The sequence below is a fragment of the Thermobia domestica genome, chromosome 2 (assembly GCF_964235325.1).
Source record: "Thermobia domestica chromosome 2, izTheDome1.hap1.1, whole genome shotgun sequence".
In the NCBI taxonomy this organism is placed as follows: Eukaryota; Metazoa; Arthropoda; class Insecta; order Zygentoma; family Lepismatidae; genus Thermobia; species Thermobia domestica.
Genome location: NC_137455.1, coordinates 360,954,081 through 360,975,073, shown reverse-complemented (window position 1 = coordinate 360,975,073; position 20,993 = coordinate 360,954,081). Strand labels below are relative to the sequence as shown.

Sequence of the window (20,993 nt, the reverse complement as noted above, 5' to 3'; positions counted from 1 at the left end):
ATGACATTCTATATACGAAAAAAGCAGCAGTAAGGTGGGTTACCAGGCTGTTTAAACTTCTTTTAGGAATGTGCACAAAACAGTTTGGACCTATCACTATGGATGAATACTGAGTGTGTGTATTTGACTGTGGAAACAAAGAAATCAGTAAGACATACCTCAAACACTCCCACCCTTAAAAGGCTAGAGTCCAGCATTCATTTAGCAAGATCATGTTCATGTTTTGGAACCAAAAAAGTGTGAGCTTGATCAGGGGCGGACTGGCCCACCCTGCTACCCTGCAAATGCAGGGTGGGCCCCCAAATAGATGGGCCCCCTCCACCAATTTTAAAAAGATGTGCTCAATTAAACCTACCAGCATCAAAAATATGGCAGGGTAACTCCTGCAAACTTGTGTTTTGCATAAAAAAGACGTAAAGTTAAACTTTCATGAATAGACCTTATTCTTCTTCACATTTATCAACTTGAAAAGGTTCCGTCTATGAGACAATCAGGCCCTAAAACATTGCCGGGGTTGTGATACAGCAGCTGTTAAAAACGAGCACGTTAACTACTACTTTTTTTCAATATAAGAAACACAGTAGATTTCAGGCTGTTATTGGATTTGGATACCATTTCCTACTCCGGTCCTTTTACAAGCCGGCGAGTGGCGGTTTTAAAGAAACAATAGTTTCGTAGATATTGTTATTGTGGAAAGTGGAGGTGGAGCCGGAACGCTTTTGAACTGCATTGTCCTCAGACCAAGTTTCGAAGAAAGAAATCGGATCAGGCTTCGTTGTTTTTTATTTCAGTGCGGTAAAGCGAAAAGAAATTAATCGCCACTATCAATGATTGTTTTATACAAACCCCAAACAATTACTATGAAGTTGCTGCCCTCGGCTCGTGTTTTATTTGTATATTACATCGAAGAGCAAATCCAATAGCAGCAATTCAATTATTGGAACACCAGTTACGTGTCGTTTGTCGTGGAAGACAGATGTGATTGTGTCAGTATGGATGGTAGGAGTGATTGTAAGATTACTATAAAGAAAAAATATAAAAGTGGTGCTAAAAAGAGAGAACACAAACGAAGATGTGATTTACAAAAAGCTGCATCTGACCCAAAACAACGTAGGCTATTTGAATCTGTGAAGCCTCAAGAAACAAATGAGCGTGATGTGACTCATTCGAGTACTGCAGGACAGTTGCCAGGTATTTTTTTGCTTTTCTGTCTAAGGTGTTTATAAATTATAATATATACACCACGTCTTTGGATGATTTTAGTCAATTGTAGCTTATATTTTATGGCTATTTTTACTTGAAGTTACACAACTTTAACAGGCGAACACAAAATTAACTGAACTGTTTGCTGCCGCGTAGTGCTTTCAAACGGGTCAGGTCAGGCTTTCATGGGGTCGAGTCAAGCCTGCTTGAGACACGGGTCGGGTCAGGTCACCTAAGCTAGGGTCAGGGCTGCTCTAGCCACGGGTCGGCTCGGGTCAACTTTCTTGTGCGCCGTTTCGGCTAAATCCTTCTCGGGTCAAGAGGGTCGGGTCGAGTTGAACGTCGACCCGACCCGACTCATGACCCGAATAGGTTTTAGCCGAAACGACGCATAAGAAAGTTGACCCAAGCCGACCCGTGGCTAGAGCAGTCTGACCCGACCTGTGACCCAAGGAGGTTCGACTCGAGCCCTGACCCGATGAAGCCTGATGTGACCCGTTTGAGAGCACTAGCTGCCGGCACTGGGCTCAGTAAGCGTTGGTGTAACTACTAAAAGTGCTGAACACTTATGCTGTCAGTCAAATCAGTGTGTATATCGTGTAAATGTTAACTTCCCTTTTAGTTATTTAAAGTAAATTTAAAATAAAAGTGTAGTAAAATGTAAAAATTATTTGTGATGTGCAAAGTAGGTATTCATATAAAAAGAGAAGTTGGGGCCAGCCGAGGAATGGGCGGACTACACTAGACGATAGACGATATCTAATCTTTCTGCGACATGAAGATATGATATTATGACTTACTTATGTCAAGGAAAATCTTGCGTTTCGAAATCTATCGCAAATTTACCTCCAATCGCATTCTTTGTGTTGCATTGAGGCCACAAAGTTACAGCTTTTTCAAGTTTCCAACACTGACGACATGTCTGTTGTCTCACCTGACACGCTTGGGGGGGGGGGGGGTGCTAAGAGCGGGGCGTACACTGAGAAAAAAATTTGTAGGTGGCATACTTAAAAAGATAGGTTACATGCGTAATTCCTGTAGTTTTCGGACTTAACGTACAACAGACGTATAACTGAAAACGCATGTTTTATAATACTTTCCGCATAAGATTTCCATCTATACGTACTTTCCGTATGAAATAATATAGGCAGACAGGATCTCACATACAAATGGACGTATATAATATATAGCTGAGGAATGTAACATAAGTATCTGCATGTGATATACGGAAGACTGTTAGATGTAGGACATCCTGCAACGGCATGATGTAATATGTAAGGACAGTGCGTAAGTACCATATGCATAACGTATGCTCCATACTGACTTCTGTAGTAAGCAAGAGGATTCCGTATATTTGTACAATATACCGCTGTCCGGAAAACGGATTTTTCTCAGTGTACTTCCTCGAGATTATACAGCAATATTTAGACGAGTTTGTGTATGTGGGATACAACATTTTCTTCTCGCCAAAAAGACAGGTACAGAGAGAGATTGCGGCAGATTCGCGAGCAGACTCCCGACTGAAGTAAGTGGTATTATTTACGTATCAAGAGGGAGGGGAGCCCCAGATCAGCTATGACAAAATACGGATCTTCGTTAAGTTGCAGGTTGCAGGTTTGCAGGTTTGGTTACTTAAAAAAAAGTTTCAAATATGTTATTTTACATGAAAACGCAATAAAAATTGCCTCAATTTATGGGTTCGAAGATGGACTTTCATATGTAATACATATGAAGACTGCCAAGTACATTTTTTACATTTTTATACAGTGGGCCCTCATTACAGTTTAGCAGGGTGGGCCCTATGGTTGCCAGTCCGCCCCTGAGCTTGATTGATAATTAACCAAATCGGGTTACATTCACAGGAATATATTATGAGATGCTATCAAAGCAAGGAGACGTGGCTTGTTCACGAAAGGTATGTTGCTCCTAGCAGACTGGCACACCAAATAGCAGATACACTTACTTCTGAGAGCCAATGTATCCATGAACTTCCCTACCCATCATACTCATCCAATCTATTTCAGTCCGATTACTTCTTCTTCCCAAACATTATATAAATAACATTTTGGGGCAGGCGTAATGAGGAGGAGGAGATAATTAATTCGGTGGAAAATAGTTTTACTTCTGACTGTATATTTTTATGTAGGTTGTATTAACGAACCAAACAACATATATGTTGTAATATGAGATGAATATGTAAAGATGGACGCGTGCGTGGACCAAATATCATATTCCCAGCTCATCTCTATCGTGGTGAGGGTAAGAACTTTCTCGCTTTTCCTCATTGCCCACACATTACGTTACTTTTTCACTTAAACCTTACTAAGAGTCTCCTTTCATTGGACTTCAAATCAGTCATGGGTCTTGAAGTTCTATATTATGTAGTCTAAAATGCACCTATTATAAGTCTTGTGTTCACAACATGACTTTAGTGTCCAATATCTAAGGGTATATGATTCGCAGCGGGTCAAGCATAATGCCATCTGAAAGTTAACGGTTGAAGCTAGGAATTGTAAAAACTGTTGGATTCTTATAATCAGTCGTAAGGTATTGCACTGTGAAAGTGAATGCACTTTCCGTAAAATTGTGCTACATTTTATAATTTTATTACGATAAAGACCGAAATGCGGCACTCTCCCATGAAGAAATTTGTGCTGTGTATGAGAAAGATACTTTAGAGAAAGCAACAACTAAAAGACGGTTCAGTACTTTTATTTTGGAAATTTCGATGTCGAATATGCTCCTCGCAGTGCTCGACCAATCACAACAAAAGACGAGAAAAATCGGTATGTAAGCAGTCACGCAAATTACCTAAATATCCATGACCAAAGAGTGTTAAAATATTTTGAGACAGCTGGCTATAAAAAGAGATGCTCAACTTTTGGGTGCCACATGATTTGACTTATAAACAGTTACTCGATCGAATTTTTATCTGGGAATCTTTGCTAAACCACAACGAACTTGAGTCATTTCTGAAGCTGTTAATCACGAGAGATGAAAAATGGATAATCCACGATAATAATGTCGAAAAAGTATCATGGCTAAAACTAGCAAGAGCTGCACAGTCTGTGGCAAAGCCCACATCGACGCCCATGAATGTTTTGTTTGCTCGAATTGGAAGGCCATTGTGCATTATGAGCTGCTGCCAAGGGATAAGCGATAGACTCGAATCTGTATTGTCACAATTAGTGTAGTGCACCTAGCAATTCAAAAGAAACGGCCGGAACTGGTCAATAAAAGGGTGCCATATACCCCGCTGACAACAGCAGAACTCATTTATCTTTATCGACCCATCATAAATTGAGAGAATTTGACTTGAAGGTTTTAATATATCCACCATATAGCCCCAGACCATGCGCCGTCAGACTATCATTTGTTTCGGTCCCTGCAGAACTCTCTAAATGATGTAAAGTTAGTTTCAAAACAGGACTGAAAATCAAATGTCGCAATTCTTTGACCAGAAACCACGGAGATTATGGTGTTTCCGAAGAAATGACAGGAGGTTATCGAAGAAAACGAAGTATATGTGCTTTCCGTGTGAATAGTAGTTTTGGCGTGTGCTCACTATCCTTAAACGCGTCTGCTCCCAATCAAGACCATTAGCTTTGCCCTGCCCTGACTCGGTTAAATAGCATTCGTGCTTTCTAATGGACGCCTAACAACTAGTGAAATTATTATACTTTTCCAAAAATTATTTCAAGTGGTGTGCCAAAACTTGACCTGTACGTTATATATACACGCTTACCTTTATATTCAAGACTTTGCGGGGGAATTCTACAACTTTTGTGGAGGAAAGTTTAATCCCTTAGCATAGTATCTGGATAAAATACTGTAATCAGTGTTATGAAACTGTTTTATTAAGTAATATTATAGACGTACCTGTTATAGACGTGGTGTTTTGAAGTTCCAATTAATATATTTGCAGGGCTAGAAAAATCTACTTGCATGCATTCCAGTGGCGAGTACTTTTTTTTTTTTTTTTTTTTTTTTTTTTACATTTGGCGAGTAAGGTCCGATTAAACACTGTGGCTGCAAAATGCAAAATAGTAGATTTTTTTTTTTTTTTTTTTTTTTTTTTGGCTGTTTAGTGCTTGCAAGCAAGATTTTTCAAGCCCTTTATATTTGGTATTACATTTCACTGAATACTCAATAGATGACAGGCAAATTGACTTATTTCTGTTTTTCATTATGGTAACTCTTGCGCTAAAGAAGCTCACTGTTCACTGACGAAAAGAAAGACTTTTATTCAAAGCTTAATAATCATCAGTGTAGTTCAAATCAGTCAAGGTTAATGAAGTGTTGTCAACCTCACTTGAAAGCTCTTCATTTCAGCTGTCAAGTAAACCAATTTATTTGTTTATATTTTCAGCCTAACCTGTGATTTCGTTATTGTCTTCTACAATGGCTGAAGTACGTAAGATTGACCGAGGTTAAGATGTGAACGCTAATTATGAAATTTACGTATAGATTTTATGTTATCTGTTCACCAAAATTCTCTCTCTCTCTCTTTTTTTTTTTTTAAGTATTTTTGATTAAATATGGCAAATCTTTGGTTTTAGGTTTAACGGTACGGCTATACCGACATTTTCCTGTCTCATCCTACCCTTTTTAATTTTCCTATTTCGAATCAGCCTTCATCCTTCATATGGGTGTATATTTATGTCAAGATTAGCGTTCAACTTTCCTCATTCAGAGGCAAATCAGGGGTAGCAGCAAAAACATTCAAAAGAGTTCTCTGCTGCTCAGGCAGCAACTGCATACTTACAGAAAAGTGAATACCCGCAAACGTTACTGAACTTCCTATTTTAAATGTCACTGAACAAAGAGAACTGCTGTGTGTGAAGTAGCTAATGATCATCTTGTCCATTTGATCGCCTACTGCACAAAAAAATCTTGATTCAGCATGCGGTATTTCCAGTACATTTGAAATAATGTATTTGTTTTGCTTTTCCATCCTGTTGGAGAAAAAGGAAAGGATGAAATAGGAGAATGTCGATATAATCGTACCCTCAGATTTATCAATTATCCCAGTAAATCAAAGTAAAATCATTGCATTATGCAAACTGATACTTTCAGTTGTATTTCTTTCATATAAATGGTTGTTCTGCATTTTCCGTCCATCAATAGATTTTCCTTTTAAGGAAAACAGACACCAGAATAGTATTTGTCGTAAATGATCAATGAAACTCACTTAGAATTATGATAAACCATAACGAGCTTAATGCACATACAAAATATGGTGTTTAGGCTTTTTGTTCCAGAATAATGTACCATTCAAATTGTGGTTTAGACTTTGAAATTTCGAAGAGGATAAAGTTGTCCATGCGATTGTGTTCCCAAGGAACTTGCATGCAAAACATTGCCCTAACTGAAAACTCACTGGGTTCGATTCCCGGTGGAAGCACTCGGTTCAAAAAGTAAAAAGCCATCCTGAATGAGCTTTTCCTGGGTTTTCCTCATTCACACCAGGCAAATGCCAGGGTGGTACCTAACTTATAGGTCCCAGGTCGTTTCCTTCCTTCCCCAACCCTTTCTTCCTTCTGTTGTTCCGGATAGTGTGATCGCCGAGAAAACATCATCCCTCATAAGTGATGGGCTAAATGCTATAGATGCCGAACATCCAGAAATCTAAATCCTAAATCTTAAATCCTGAAAAACTCATCACTGAAATAAGTACAAGATAAATACTTAAAACAGCCCATATCCGATTCATGAAAAAATCTATGACGTAGGAGTATTTACATATATTTTCCGTTTGTTAAAATTTTGTTTCTATATATTTGAAATATCTATTATTGTGATAGTAGTATAAAGGGTAGGGGGAGGAAAAATGAAAGGAAACTCCACCTACACACCAGCCGTCAGAAGAACTAAAGTGGGGAATTTAGCTCGCAATACAGGTACTGAATTCGGACGGCTGTCCTTTGAAGAAAAATATCATTGGGGATATTAGAGTAATTTACGAAGAAATTCTATGAAAAGAAGAGAGACAGGGTTTGGAATAGGATTATCAGTTAGGAATGGTGTACCTTCATTATGACGTCCGGGCGTGAGTTGGTTCCTCTCTGGTCTCTTGGTGTCTCGCTCACTCTCTATGGATCAGGTCCTGGACTACTGGCAAGATACTGCGGGCATTTGCCAGTTCATAGAAGGAATCCGAAACTAACTTCAACTCCGAACCGTTACTCCCGGCTTCAAATCTGTATCGCTACTCTCCCAGACGGAAGTAACCGGGGCTATTTAAGGAGAGCCCCCAGGCTCTTCAACTATTCTCGTTGACATAAAAAGCGAGTCCCAGACGTCATAGGAGGTGTGGTTTTAGGTGTTGGGAGGAGTCAGGAAGGTGTCTCTCGTAACTTTATTACAAGGTAAAGAAAACAATTACAATAAACACATAATATCCATAAATTGCTGATACAGCAAAACAACAATCAGTTGGCTGTTGACAGTTCTGGACGCAAGTTCATTAGACGCATATTTCTTGTTAGAAATTATACTCGTCTCTGTCCTTCTTAGGAATACACTGAAACTCCACTAAACACACATAAAATTAACAGAAACATGTCGCCAACATCATTGTCCGCATAAATCAATGAATCATTAACAACAGTTTTTGTGAACCCATGCAAAGACACACTGATTCCTTTACAGTAGTATTCAATGCTAAGGTTTATATTTCCCAGTATACTTTACGTTATTTACATTTATGAGCAGAGCCGGCTCTACCATGTGTGCATCACGTGCAATTGCACGAGATGACAAGTTTCGAGAAGCGGCAAAATTTATCATAACTATATTGTAATGTACCACGTGATTATGTATACGAACAATAGAGTGTGCTCTTGTTTGTAAACAATACCACATGAATTTACTACACACCAAGTGGGATAACTACGAGCAGCAGACAACAAACCACTGGCACCTTCTACGAATCACGTAATAGCAAGACAGCAGCAGTGCTACCGCCATCTTGGAGGCCTATAAATTCAACAGCAACCAACGGACCAGTACCAGTTCTTTGGTGTCCCTCCAACTACTTGCTTAGGAGCATTAAGAGTACCTAACCCCACAGCCTTTATAGATATGCCACATTGATTTGACACCTACTCTTTCGTTCAAAGCGCTGCTATCGGCTGAAGGAACTCTCGCTTAGCAACAGCTGAACCCTTACTGGCTCAACGCATGGGTGTGAGCTTTAGTTCGCATTTTTGCCGCGGATCAAGATATTTTGGCAGCACTATAGTCTGCTTCGGGAGTCTTGGCTATTCCTTTCCTCCTTGCTTAGCCTGCTTCTGGGCTCTGTGACTTCTAGTACCCTCGCTGCATGCTTCGGAGTATTAGGGTTTCCTTCGCCACTCTGCTTAGCCTACTTCGAGGCTCTGTGACTTCTAACACCCTCGCTGCATGCTTCGGAGTATTAGGGTTTCCTTCGCCACTCTGCTTAGCCTACTTCGAGGGTCTGTGACTTCTAACACCCTCGCTGCATGCTTCGGAATATTAGGGTTTCCTTCGCCACTCTGCTTAGCCTACTTCGAGGCTCTATAAAAATCCTGTCCTTGGCCACACGGTCAAAAACTACCAAGTTCAACCTTTAAAAAAATACTATTGTAGTATCTTTTGCAAATACTGTTATATTGTAATTTTTTATTAAAAAAAAACATTAATAAAAATCAATTCGAAACCTTGTTTAATTACCTAGCTCTACCTAGGAACAACTTTTACAATATTATTTTTTTAAAAATAATTATTGTTGGAAACATACTTCAAGATGTTAGTTAAATTTACTAAGCTGGTCTTCCATTTGAATACAACATTCATAAATCACTTTTAGGTAGCATTAGTTTAAGGTCACATGGGCAGTGCTAAAGCAAATGGTCAAACAAATCCCAACAGAAATTACTTAACTGTTGTAAGAACTCAATTCTCGAACAGTAGCGAACATCTATTCCATTTAGTTAGTTATCATAGTTTTGGTATGAAAACTAGTCTTGTCTTTGTCACAAACAAGTTCTTTATCATTGAAGATGGAAACATTTTTTTTTAACAGATGGAGAAGGAAAATCAAAAAATAAAGATAAAAGAGCTAGTTGCACTAGAATTGCAAATTCATATATTGAGATTGAAACTCAATATTGAATTCTATAAAACCGATTATTATCTTTCCTCTGCATGTGTGTTTGCTATATCTTTCACTAGCATAATACATATGTTATTATTTAAAGAAAAAACAGACAAAACAAGATTGTTTTTGTAGAATTGGGGCGTTTCTGAGTGCAAGTGCACTTTTCGTCCCCGTCGTTTTTCATGATAGAGTAACATATTTAAAATCATGGCTTTGAGGATGTGTTCTTTCTGGAGAAAGGGGAGAGGCAAATTGCCTAGGTCCGGCCTTGCTTGTATGTGTGAAACAATAAGTTGCAAGACTCGTTATTAAGAACATAAGGAACCGTGGAACTGACAGTCTGGCAGTAGAACCGTGGAACCGTAAACTGATGTTCTCAGTTCTGCTGTGTGCAAGTTTTTGAGAAAAGTGTTAGGATCGTATTTGGGTATTATGCCTTGTAGGGTAACCCTTACACATTCATTCGCTTTGCTGAAATATGCATTTTTGGATGGCATATGTGAAACTTCCTTTCGCTGACAATGACCGCCACTCCATGTTTTCTAGTTTCTTGAAATAATGTTTTCTGCACTGTAGTTTTGTTTTTCATGCATTTCAACAGCCCTAGCTCTGAAACTATTCACTTGTACCGATATGTCCATAGGAACATTTTTTCTTATTTTGATATGGGAAATCATTTTTTACAGTTTATCGATATAGTTCATTAACATCTTGTATATTTAGAGCCTAGGAGCTAATAATATTATGTTACTCCTACTGATTAACAGTAACACGATTAAGTATACGAATGTCAATAAATCAGAAAGGGAAGAATGAGATATATCTAAAGACAACAGTGTAAGATGCAACTATTTCTACTACTAGTACTAATAATAATAATAATAATAATAATAATGTTTTTCAAGTTACTCCATTGGTATTTGTGTTTGGTTCGTAAAGTTAGGAGATTAACCAGAGATATGTGTATAATAATGTAATTAAAAGATTGAGAGAGAGGGGGGAAACAGAGAGAGAGGAGAAATATGACCGAGTTAGGGTTGCCATATTTCAAAAATGAAAATCCGGAACGCTACTAAATTACAAGAATCTTTGAAACGCTTAAAATGAAAAGAAGTGTTATATACTGTAGGGTCAACTAATTTACTTTCTTCCATCAGATAGAGTTGTTCAAGCATTACATAATCACATTTTTAGTCATTTTAGTAGACCTTCTCCCTAGTTAAGCAAACAAACGTAAACAGATGATTTACCTCCTCCTCCTAGTAAGATTTTTCTTTTCTCTCTCAGGATTTGTTATGTTTCGTGGCTTTCAGAATCTATTTAGCTCATTCAAGACGTGATGTTTGCTTTCACTCGTTTTGTCTGTTTGTGTTTTATCCGGTTTTTTTTTTTTTTTTTTTTTTTTTGAAAGTAATATGCAGATTGAAACAGAGTACTAAAGATAACCATAAGATTGAGCAGTAAAACCTTTTGTCCCTGGACCAATGAAATGAATGCTTCCTTCGATGTTAAAGTAGTTAAATCGAACTAAGTTAAGTTGAACTTAATAAAATTTATGTATAAAGTTTCTTTTTTCAGCTTTTGAATTGTCATACTTAGAAGTTGCAGAGAATAATTGTATAATTAATCCTGTGAAAAACGCTAACTGTAATATTCCCTTTCTTTCTTCTTCGCTGAAATCCGGGACATTTAAGAATCCCGAGAAATATTTTCGAGACGCCGTTACGCAGATCTCAATTCCGTGACGGTCCCAGATTTTCCTGGACGAATGCCAACCCTAGACTGAATTGTTTAATTTTAGAAAGACTACGGGCACAACTCTTTGGAAAGAAGTCAACATTACAACATTTTTTAATGTAACGACAAAAAAAAAAAAAAAAAAAAAAAAAAAAAAAACACATAAAATAAAGATAAATGAGATCAAATTAATGAACTAAGTCTACTTCAAAAGTGTTTGTTTTTCTTCAATAACGTCAGAAATTTAGAGAGAAATATCAGCCACGTGAACACCTTTCCAAAGTTATTTTTAATTCATACTAAAGCCCGTTAGAATGGAGAGCCGAGCTTGAAGTTCCCATAAAGCCTCCCATTAAATCCAGATTCGACAAATAACATCGGTCCTGACGTCCCATTAAATATTTCAACAAACCAATTGATGCATTAGTGGTAGAGTTTAACCCTAGTGTGAAGGGTCTTGTTTCAATGGTAAGGTATAACCCTTGTGATATAGTTTAACCTCAATGTGAAAGGTCTTGCTTCAGTGGTGAGGCTTAACTCTTGTGGTAGAGCTTAACCCTAGTGTGAAGGGTCTTGCTTCATTGATGAGGCTTAACCCTTGTGATAGAGCTTAACCCTAGTGCGAAAGGTCTTGCTTCAGTGGTGAGTCTTAACCTTTGTGTTAGAGTTTAACCCTAGTGTGAAGGGTCTTGCTTCAGTGGTGAGACTTAACTCTTGTGATAGAGCTTAACCCTAGTGCGAAAGGTCTTGCTTCAGTGGTGAGTCTTAACCTTTGTGTTAGAGTTTAACCCTAGTGTGAAGGGTCTTGCTTCAGTGGTGAGGCTTAACTCTTGTGATAGAGCTTAACCCTAGTGCGAAAAGTCTTGCTTCAGTGGTGAGGCTTAACCTTTGTGTTAGAGTTTAACCCTAGTGTGAAGGGTCTTGCTTCATTGATGAGACTTAACTCTTGTGATAGAGCTTAACCCTAGTGCGAAAAGTCTTGCTTCAGTGGTGAGGCTTAACCTTTGTGTTAGAGTTTAACCCTAGTGTGAAGGGTCTTGCTTCAGTGGTGAGACTTAACTCTTGTGATAGAGCTTAACCCTAGTGCGAAAGGTCTTGCTTCAGTGGTGAGGCTTAACCTTTGTGTTAGAGTTTAACCCTAGTGTGAAGGGTCTTGCTTCAGTGGTGAGACTTAACTCTTGTGATAGAGCTTAACCCTAGTGCGAAAGGTCTTGCTTCAGTGGTGAGGCTTAACCTTTGTGTTAGAGTTTAACCCTAGTGTGAAGGGTCTTGCTTCAGTGGTGAGACTTAACTCTTGTGATAGAGCTTAACCCTAGTGCGAAAGGTCTTGCTTCAGTGGTGAGGCTTAACCTTTGTGTTAGAGTTTAACCCTAGTGTGAAGGGTCTTGCTTCAGTGGTGAGACTTAACTCTTGTGATAGAGCTTAACCCTAGTGCGAAAGGTCTTGCTTCAGTGGTGAGGCTTAACCTTTGTGTAAGAGTTTAACCCTAGTGTGAAGGGTCTTGCTTCAGTGGTGAGACTTAACTCTTGTGATAGAGCTTAACCCTAGTGCGAAAGGTCTTGCTTCAGTGGTGAGGCTTAACCTTTGTGTTAGAGTTTAACCCTAGTGTGAAGGGTCTTGCTTCAGTGGTGAGGCTTAACTCTTGTGATAGAGCTTAACCCTAGTGTGAAGGGTCTTGCTTCAGTGGTGAGGCTTAACCTTTGTGTTAGAGTTTAACCCTAGTGTGAAGGGTCTTGCTTCAGTGGTGAGACTTAACTCTTGTGATAGAGCTTAACCCTAGTGCGAAAAGTCTTGCTTCAGTGGTGAGGCTTAACCTTTGTGTTAGAGTTTAACCCTAGTGTGAAGGGTCTTGCTTCAGTGGTGAGACTTAACTCTTGTGATAGAGCTTAACCCTAGTGCGAAAGGTCTTGCTTCAGTGGTGAGGCTTAACCTTTGTGTTAGAGTTTAACCCTAGTGTGAAGGGTCTTGCTTCAGTGGTGAGACTTAACTCTTGTGATAGAGCTTAACCCTAGTGCGAAAGGTCTTGCTTCAGTGGTGAGGCTTAACCTTTGTGTTAGAGTTTAACCCTAGTGTGAAGGGTCTTGCTTCAGTGGTGAGGCTTAACTCTTGTGATAGAGCTTAACCCTAGTGCGAAAGGTCTTGCTTCAGTGGTGAGGCTTAACCTTTGTGTTAGAGTTTAACCCTAGTGTGAAGGGTCTTGCTTCAGTGGTGAGACTTAACTCTTGTGATAGAGCTTAACCCTAGTGCGAAAGGTCTTGCTTCAGTGGTGAGGCTTAACCTTTGTGTTAGAGTTTAACCCTAGTGTGAAGGGTCTTGCTTCAGTGGTGAGACTTAACTCTTGTGATAGAGCTTAACCCTAGTGCGAAAGGTCTTGCTTCAGTGGTGAGGCTTAACCTTTGTGTTAGAGTTTAACCCTAGTGTGAAGGGTCTTGCTTCAGTGGTGAGACTTAACTCTTGTGATAGAGCTTAACCCTAGTGCGAAAGGTCTTGCTTCAGTGGTGAGGCTTAACCTTTGTGTAAGAGTTTAACCCTAGTGTGAAGGGTCTTGCTTCAGTGGTGAGGCTTAACTCTTGTGATAGAGCTTAACCCTAGTGCGAAAGGTCTTGCTTCAGTGGTGAGGCTTAACCTTTGTGTTAGAGTTTAACCCTAGTGTGAAGGGTCTTGCTTCAGTGGTGAGACTTAACTCTTGTGATAGAGCTTAACCCTAGTGCGAAAGGTCTTGCTTCAGTGGTGAGGCTTAACCTTTGTGTTAGAGTTTAACCCTAGTGTGAAGGGTCTTGCTTCAGTGGTGAGGCTTAACTCTTGTGATAGAGCTTAACCCTAGTGCGAAGGGTCTTGCTTCAGTGGTGAGGCTTAACCTTTGTGTTAGAGTTTAACCCTAGTGTGAAGGGTCTTGCTTCAGTGGTGAGACTTAACTCTTGTGATAGAGCTTAACCCTAGTGCGAAAGGTCTTGCTTCAGTGGTGAGGCTTAACCTTTGTGTTAGAGTTTAACCCTAGTGTGAAGGGTCTTGCTTCAGTGGTGAGACTTAACTCTTGTGATAGAGCTTAACCCTAGTGCGAAAGGTCTTGCTTCAGTGGTGAGGCTTAACCTTTGTGTTAGAGTTTAACCCTAGTGTGAAGGGTCTTGCTTCAGTGGTGAGGCTTAACTCTTGTGATAGAGCTTAACCCTAGTGCGAAAGGTCTTGCTTCAGTGGTGAGGCTTAACCTTTGTGTTAGAGTTTAACCCTAGTGTGAAGGGTCTTGCTTCAGTGGTGAGACTTAACTCTTGTGATAGAGCTTAACCCTAGTGCGAAAGGTCTTGCTTCAGTAGTGAGGCTTAACCTTAGTGTTAGAGTTTAACCCTAGTGTAAAGGGTGTTGCTTCAGTGGTGAAGCTTAACCCTTGAGGTAGAGTTTAGCTCTAATGCTTATAATTTTCTTATATTTTAATAACATGTTATTGTTATCAGAAACCAAAATTCATGTTCCACATAGAGCAACGAGACCCCGTAATGGCATATTCCATCTCTCAGCCCAAAGGACTAATGCATTGGATGTATATATTGCCTGTCAGAAAAAATGTGTATATTGTATAATAAGATGCCACAAGGACACCCAGATACGAGAGATATTTTAAGTTATAAACACAATTTGCATTCTATATAAATTTGCTGTATCCTGTATATCGTGCTATCTGTATTTAACGTACATTTTGCTTTTTTTTTTTTATTATTTTATTATATGTGTATTTTAGAGTGTATTACGATACAATTGAGATTATATTATTATGTTATTATATTTGTATTTTAAAGTGTATTACCATACAATGATGGAAAACTGTAATTAGGCATTTGCCTGTTGTTTTTCCGAAATAAATAAATAAATATTTGTTTGGACCATTTTCGTATAAAGCATGCTTTCTATCATTTCCACTTACTAATCACCAAAGGTAGAAGTAAAAATGTAAGAAATGAGGAAAATCATAAACTATAGTGTACGCGTAAGATTTAATAAGCATAAGTGTACATAAACGCACTATAAACATTACATTAAACATAAAACATTGTCATTAGATTTTGTTTTCAACTCACGTTGAATATACATATACGATTTGTAAGATGTCTGTATAATACGACTTCTTATATCTTGTAGGGTACGGGAAATTCCATGTGGCGCTCTTATTTACAAGTGGAGGATTCTTCATATCCACAGCAGTTGAGGTTCTCTGTACAGCGTATCTTCTGCCTTCAGCCCAATGTGACTTAGAAATGAGCTCACAAGATAAAGGGGTACTCAACGCAGCACCATTTGTGGGTAATGTATACTTTTAGAATAATGACATTTCTGGTAGCAGCAATTAATCCCTGTTCAGCGTAAGCTCTAAACTCCAATAAACAAAATATTTGTATCCTTCCGCTTGTCACAAATACGATTGGCTAGTGATGAATCACTCCCACTCCTAACGGGGAGGAGCAAATTATACACGTGGATTTTGACAATACTGTCTCGTGTTGTCCAAATACTTACAGCAGCAGCAGAAAAGAAAGAAAAAACCTCGAAAGATTAAAAAAAAAACTATTTGAATTTCGCTCGTAAACATTTGTTGCTTAGTGAGTAAAGGTTTGCCTTGTTGGTGTTTCACCACAACACTCACGGAACCGGGATTCATGCCAGTCACCTTTAAGACTTTAAAAGCAGAACACCCGTCCACAGTTGAGTTGGCGCCATAATTACTGCTCATGCTTAGTGTTAATTTCTATTGTTTCATTAGCCACACTCGATTGCAGTATTATTAGATAATCCGTATTATATTTTTGTCATTTATAATAATATAGCAGTTTTATATGAAGCTTCATAGTAAAAGTAATAATCCAATCACACAAACTATTTTGCGGAGGAGTACAAACGTCGGTAGGACAACAGCAAATCAGCGAGATTTAATTTCACGTGGTTTTGTTTATCGCAGTTTAGAGCTTACGCCGAACAATGTTTAAGTATTTTAACTTTTGTCCTCATAGTATACTTCAAGTCTAAAATCGAAACAAGTTTATTTTGCATTAATTTTTACAATTAGTTTATTATTTTGTACAAAAAAATATGGCCACTCAAAATGTATATTTTCACTATCATTACAAATCATTAAACACTTTGACCATATAATTTTTACACAAAATGCTAATACTATGATTGAAAAAAAATCACTGAAAGATAATTTTGTTTCAAGATCGGACTTTGAACAAAATAGGGCTGTAAAGTTTTAAAATATACATAAACGGGAAATAAATAGAAAATCCATTGTAACTGACAGCTTTAAAGTGAGAGTAAACGTTCTACTTTCTACAAATTATAGCAGCATGTAAGGCTCTATTATCGTCAACAAATAGCAACATGTTAGGCTCTATTATCGTCAATAAATGCTAGAACATAAGGCTCTATTATCGTGAAAAGATGGCAACAAGTAAGGCTCTATTATCGTAATAGGTAGCAGCACATGAAGCTCTATTTTCGTCAACAAATGGTAGCACGTAAGACTCCATTATCGCCAGCAGATGGTATTACATAAGGTTCTATTATCGTGGAAAGAAGGCAGCATGTACTGTTGCTTCTCGCTAACGCTTTTTATTCTGTGACAATAAAATAAATAAACCCAGAAATGGTTGATTTGTTCCACTTTCGGTTTGAATAGGAGTTAAGAAATATATTATATATATTCTTAGAACACCATATTGATTTTGAAAACCTATCCCTTATTATATTTGCTCTATGTAGACTTTTAATCTAAGCTCATGTCCACCCGCAATAGCTTCATTATCAAATCACCAGATGAGAAATTAGTTTATAAAATTCTCAACCGCTGTAGCTATGAAGTCTTCGGCTTAACAACTGCTATGATACGGTTAATTGACAAGCAGCCACCACCTCCACGGAAACCGCCCACCTTGTCCGTTGTTATACGTGGTGTGGACCCGTCGATCCCAGATGACGAGGTTACAGAAGAGCTTAAACAGGAAGGTCATATCATTACTAAATGTATACGTATTAAAAACAATATGGGACCGACTTACATGGTGCGTGTTCTTACCTCGCATTAAGAAACCATTGATGAACTACTAACTTTGGGGGCGTTCATCTCCAAACGTAGACACCGGGTTGAGGCATCTCGTACTCCCCAACCTCTCCCGCTTCGATGCGAAAAATGTCAGGAATATAATTCGCATCCGAGATCTAAATGTCCAAATTAACCGACATGCGAATTTTGTTCCGGGCCTCACTATACTAAGGTCTGCCCAAATACACAACAACCACCTAAATGCAATAGATGTCCTGAGCAACATCCCATGTTCAGCTACAAAATGCAAATCCAGACCACCAGCTGATGAGACTAAGCCTCAACTTCTTGTGTCTATCAGACCACCCGAAACTAAATCTTCTGAATCTCCGCCTATTACCTAAGTGTACCAACCTATCACTATCGAACAGCTTCTTGCATTTTTCACTGTAGTAATGCAGAATATTCATCCATTTCAACGACAATATGTACTCCAACAAATCCAACTTGCAGCTCTGGTAACTCTTCATGTTACCTTTAACGCTACATATTCAGGTCCATATGCTTACTTCCATGCTACTGCCGCTCAACCTAGCTCTTAAAAATCTCATTCACTCCACAACCGCTCATTATGGCTTTACTTTTCTTGTTTCTTAACATACGATCTATTCGATCCCACAAACCGGTGTTCGAACAGCTATTACTAGAAGACCATATCAACGCATTTCTTCTAAATGAAACCCATCTGAAGCCATTCCAAAACTGCAAATTTTCCCGCTTTACACTGCTCAGGGCTGACAGTACTATCCTCATGTGCCGTACAAACGGTGGAGTCGCCGTTGGTTTTTCTCCCACAATCGCTCATCGCCAACATTCTCTGCCAACACGAAATCTACCGGAATATGTAATCACTACTCTATATCATAAAGAATTATATGTAACTTTGGCTACCATTTATATCCGTCCTGGACACTCCATTCCTCTAAAAGGGGGGCGGAGGGCTCAGTGGTAGAGCGTTCACCTCCGGTGCTTGGGGTCCCTGTTTCGATCCTAGCTCGCGCTCTGTGGACTTTGTGGTGGACAAACACCGTGCTCGTGGGTTTTCTCGGGGCTCTCCCGTTTCCTCCCCTTTCACTCATTTCCCATTATCACCGTCTCCTTTAGCCTAATAGGAATACCGTGGGACGTTAAACTTAAAGATTTCATTTCATTTTCATTTTTCCATTCCTCTCAATTTCTTTCAAGATATTTCAGACACTTTCCGTACCTACATCATCATGGCGGATATCAATTTTCATAGCCGAACGGCTCGCCAGAAGTAGCAATTTATCGATTTCATTGCAATAGAAACAACCGGCACATTCCATAATCTGCCTTATCCTACACGACCGATTTCCGACACTACTCCAGATGTCATTACTCCTGCCAATCTCTCCGCACGTTGTAATCTCACAGTTTTAGATCCGCTTGATAGTGATCACGTTCCCGCCAAACTATCACTCGCATCTTCATTTCGTCCATCACCACAACTAGCTCCCGTCATTCGTACAACATTACGCTTTAATACAGCCAATTGGACGGGATATTGTACCTATCTCAATAGCACTTCTGAAAGCCCAGCTCTAACAGAAACGGAGGAAGACCTTTATAATTCTCTGGATACAATAACCTCAGCACTCCAAGACGCAACCAGCCGTTTTATACCAACTACTACATCCCGTGGTTTTCATCCAACGCTACCGCCCAATTATTTACCACTTATCAGACACTCACGAACACTCTACAGAGATTACAAACATACCGGAAATCCAGTGTCATTGCGCTTACATCGCCAATTTCAGCGAACAGTCCACAAATATGTTAAAGCATATAAACTCTGTCAGTGGTCAAAAGCCTGCAATACTTTGGCTGATACTGCACATCCATCCAGATACTGGCACCGTTTTCATATGCTTACCGGTCGCAAGAACTCTGTTGCTTATCCTTTAATAGATAATGAACAACCTCTTCAGACAGATAAAGAAAAAACAGACGCCTTCGCAACCTATCTGCAGTCTATCTTTACGCCAGCCGAAGCTTCCATTTCTCGGAGACATTCCACACATAGGTTTTACATCAATTCACCGGAACTACAACCAGACATGAATCATACTTTGCCCAATCATCCTATCACTGTAACAGATATCTGCTCCGTCACAGCTCGTGAACGTAACACTACTCTTGGTCTGGATTCACTCACATACCGCCATGTCAAAGAAGCACCTGTCATCTTACTACAACTTCTAGCAACTATTTTTACTTTCCTTCTCCGCACAGGTTATCTTCCCGCCCAGTAGAAGACTTCCAAAACACTCATGTTTGCTAAACCTCACAAACCTCTCAATACCGTGTCATCCTACCGGCCTATTCAATTAACTCCAACTTTCGGCAAAATTCTGGAATGCATACTGGTCAATCGACTTCAATCGACTTCATACTCACTTAACGGCAAAATTTACTTTCTTTGCTTCAAGCAGGTTTCCGACCAGGCTATAGTAGTAACGAACAGTTACTTCACTTAACCAACATGATCACTAATCATTATAATTTCTCAAAGCCTTCCTGTTTAGTTTTATTCGATATTGAAAAGGCATTTGATAAAGTATGGCACATGAGACTTCTTTACAAACTTCTCTCTTTCCGTCTTCCTATCACATACCTCTGGTTCATCTATAACTTTCTTACTAACCGTCTGGCTTATGTCTACATCAATTCCAGTATATCTTATCCTATTTATTCATAGTGGCGTCCCCCAAGGCTCAGCCTTATCACCACTTCTATATTTGCTCTATGTCACTGACATGCCGTCATTACCTGCAAATGTTCACACTTTCCAGTATGCCGATGACACGGCTTCCTTGGCATTAGCTTCGACCATCTCCCAAATAAACACTGCGTTGAATGAAGCCATTCGTCGGTTTAGCAACTGGTGTCGGGAATGGCGCTTTACCAAAACCCAGGCAATAGTCTTTATCCCACCAGAACGTCGATCAAAAGTTCATCGAAACCCAGCTCGTCTTCCCCTTACAGTAAACGATGCTAACATACACCACTCGAAAACAGCGACCTACCTGGGTATCACATTTTATCACCATCTTACTTGGTGTACCCTCGCTTGGTGTACTACACCTCGCTTCGGTCGTAAACAAAGCCAAAAACAGACTGAATTTACTTAAAAGTCTCACTGGTACAACGTGGGGTCTCCGTTCCCCTACACTTATCAACACGTATAAAGTTTTCCTCCGTTCTGTTCTTACTTATGGCTTCACCGCATGGATGTCAGCAAGCGCAAAACAATACGAAAAGCTCTTAATAATGGGAAGAATGCTCTCCGCCTAGTATACCGCATCAAATTACCGAGTCCAACCCGTGAACTATACGATCGCATTACCTTCCCGCACCTTCTCTACCACCTCGAAGCCTTTCGACTTAAATATATCAACCAAATGCTATGACACTGAACATGCTCTTTTCTTTGAAACAGTTTATAACGACGCTCCCTATACACAAAATCACCGCCATGCACCTGCCCCTCTCTCATTGCTTTTCTCACTGGATAAATATTCTGTTCCTCCAGATCATCCCGACTATGACCTCACCCGCATGCTCAGCACGTCAACCATCCCGGTGCATATATCACCTTCATACCATGTTCAGTAAATCCGCTTGTTACTAACAGGGCCTCCTTACGTATTTCATCCCGTCCAGAGACACTTCTGGACAGAAAATAACCCAGCATTCACAGCACCTCATTCTCATTTCATTTCGCAAATTACTCCTAAACAGCATATCCATTCCTGGCCTCTGAACTGTCTAAGCTGATAATAAAGAAATGCTTATCGATACTAAATAAAGTTAATTAAT

The 20,993-nt window shown here is 39.3% G+C and overlaps 1 protein-coding gene across 2 annotated transcripts in view; it reads left to right on the top strand.

Annotated features, from left to right (window-relative positions):
• LOC145679887 (synaptic vesicle glycoprotein 2B-like) overlaps window positions 1-20,993 on the top strand; it is a 76,016-nt gene that overhangs the window by 19,731 nt on the left and 35,292 nt on the right. For both annotated transcript variants that reach the window (XM_081750404.1, XM_081750403.1), the window contains exon 3: window positions 15,194-15,355. In XM_081750404.1, coding sequence (XP_081606530.1) covers window positions 15,194-15,355 — 162 coding nt within the window. The remainder of the gene's footprint in view (window positions 1-15,193; window positions 15,356-20,993) is intronic.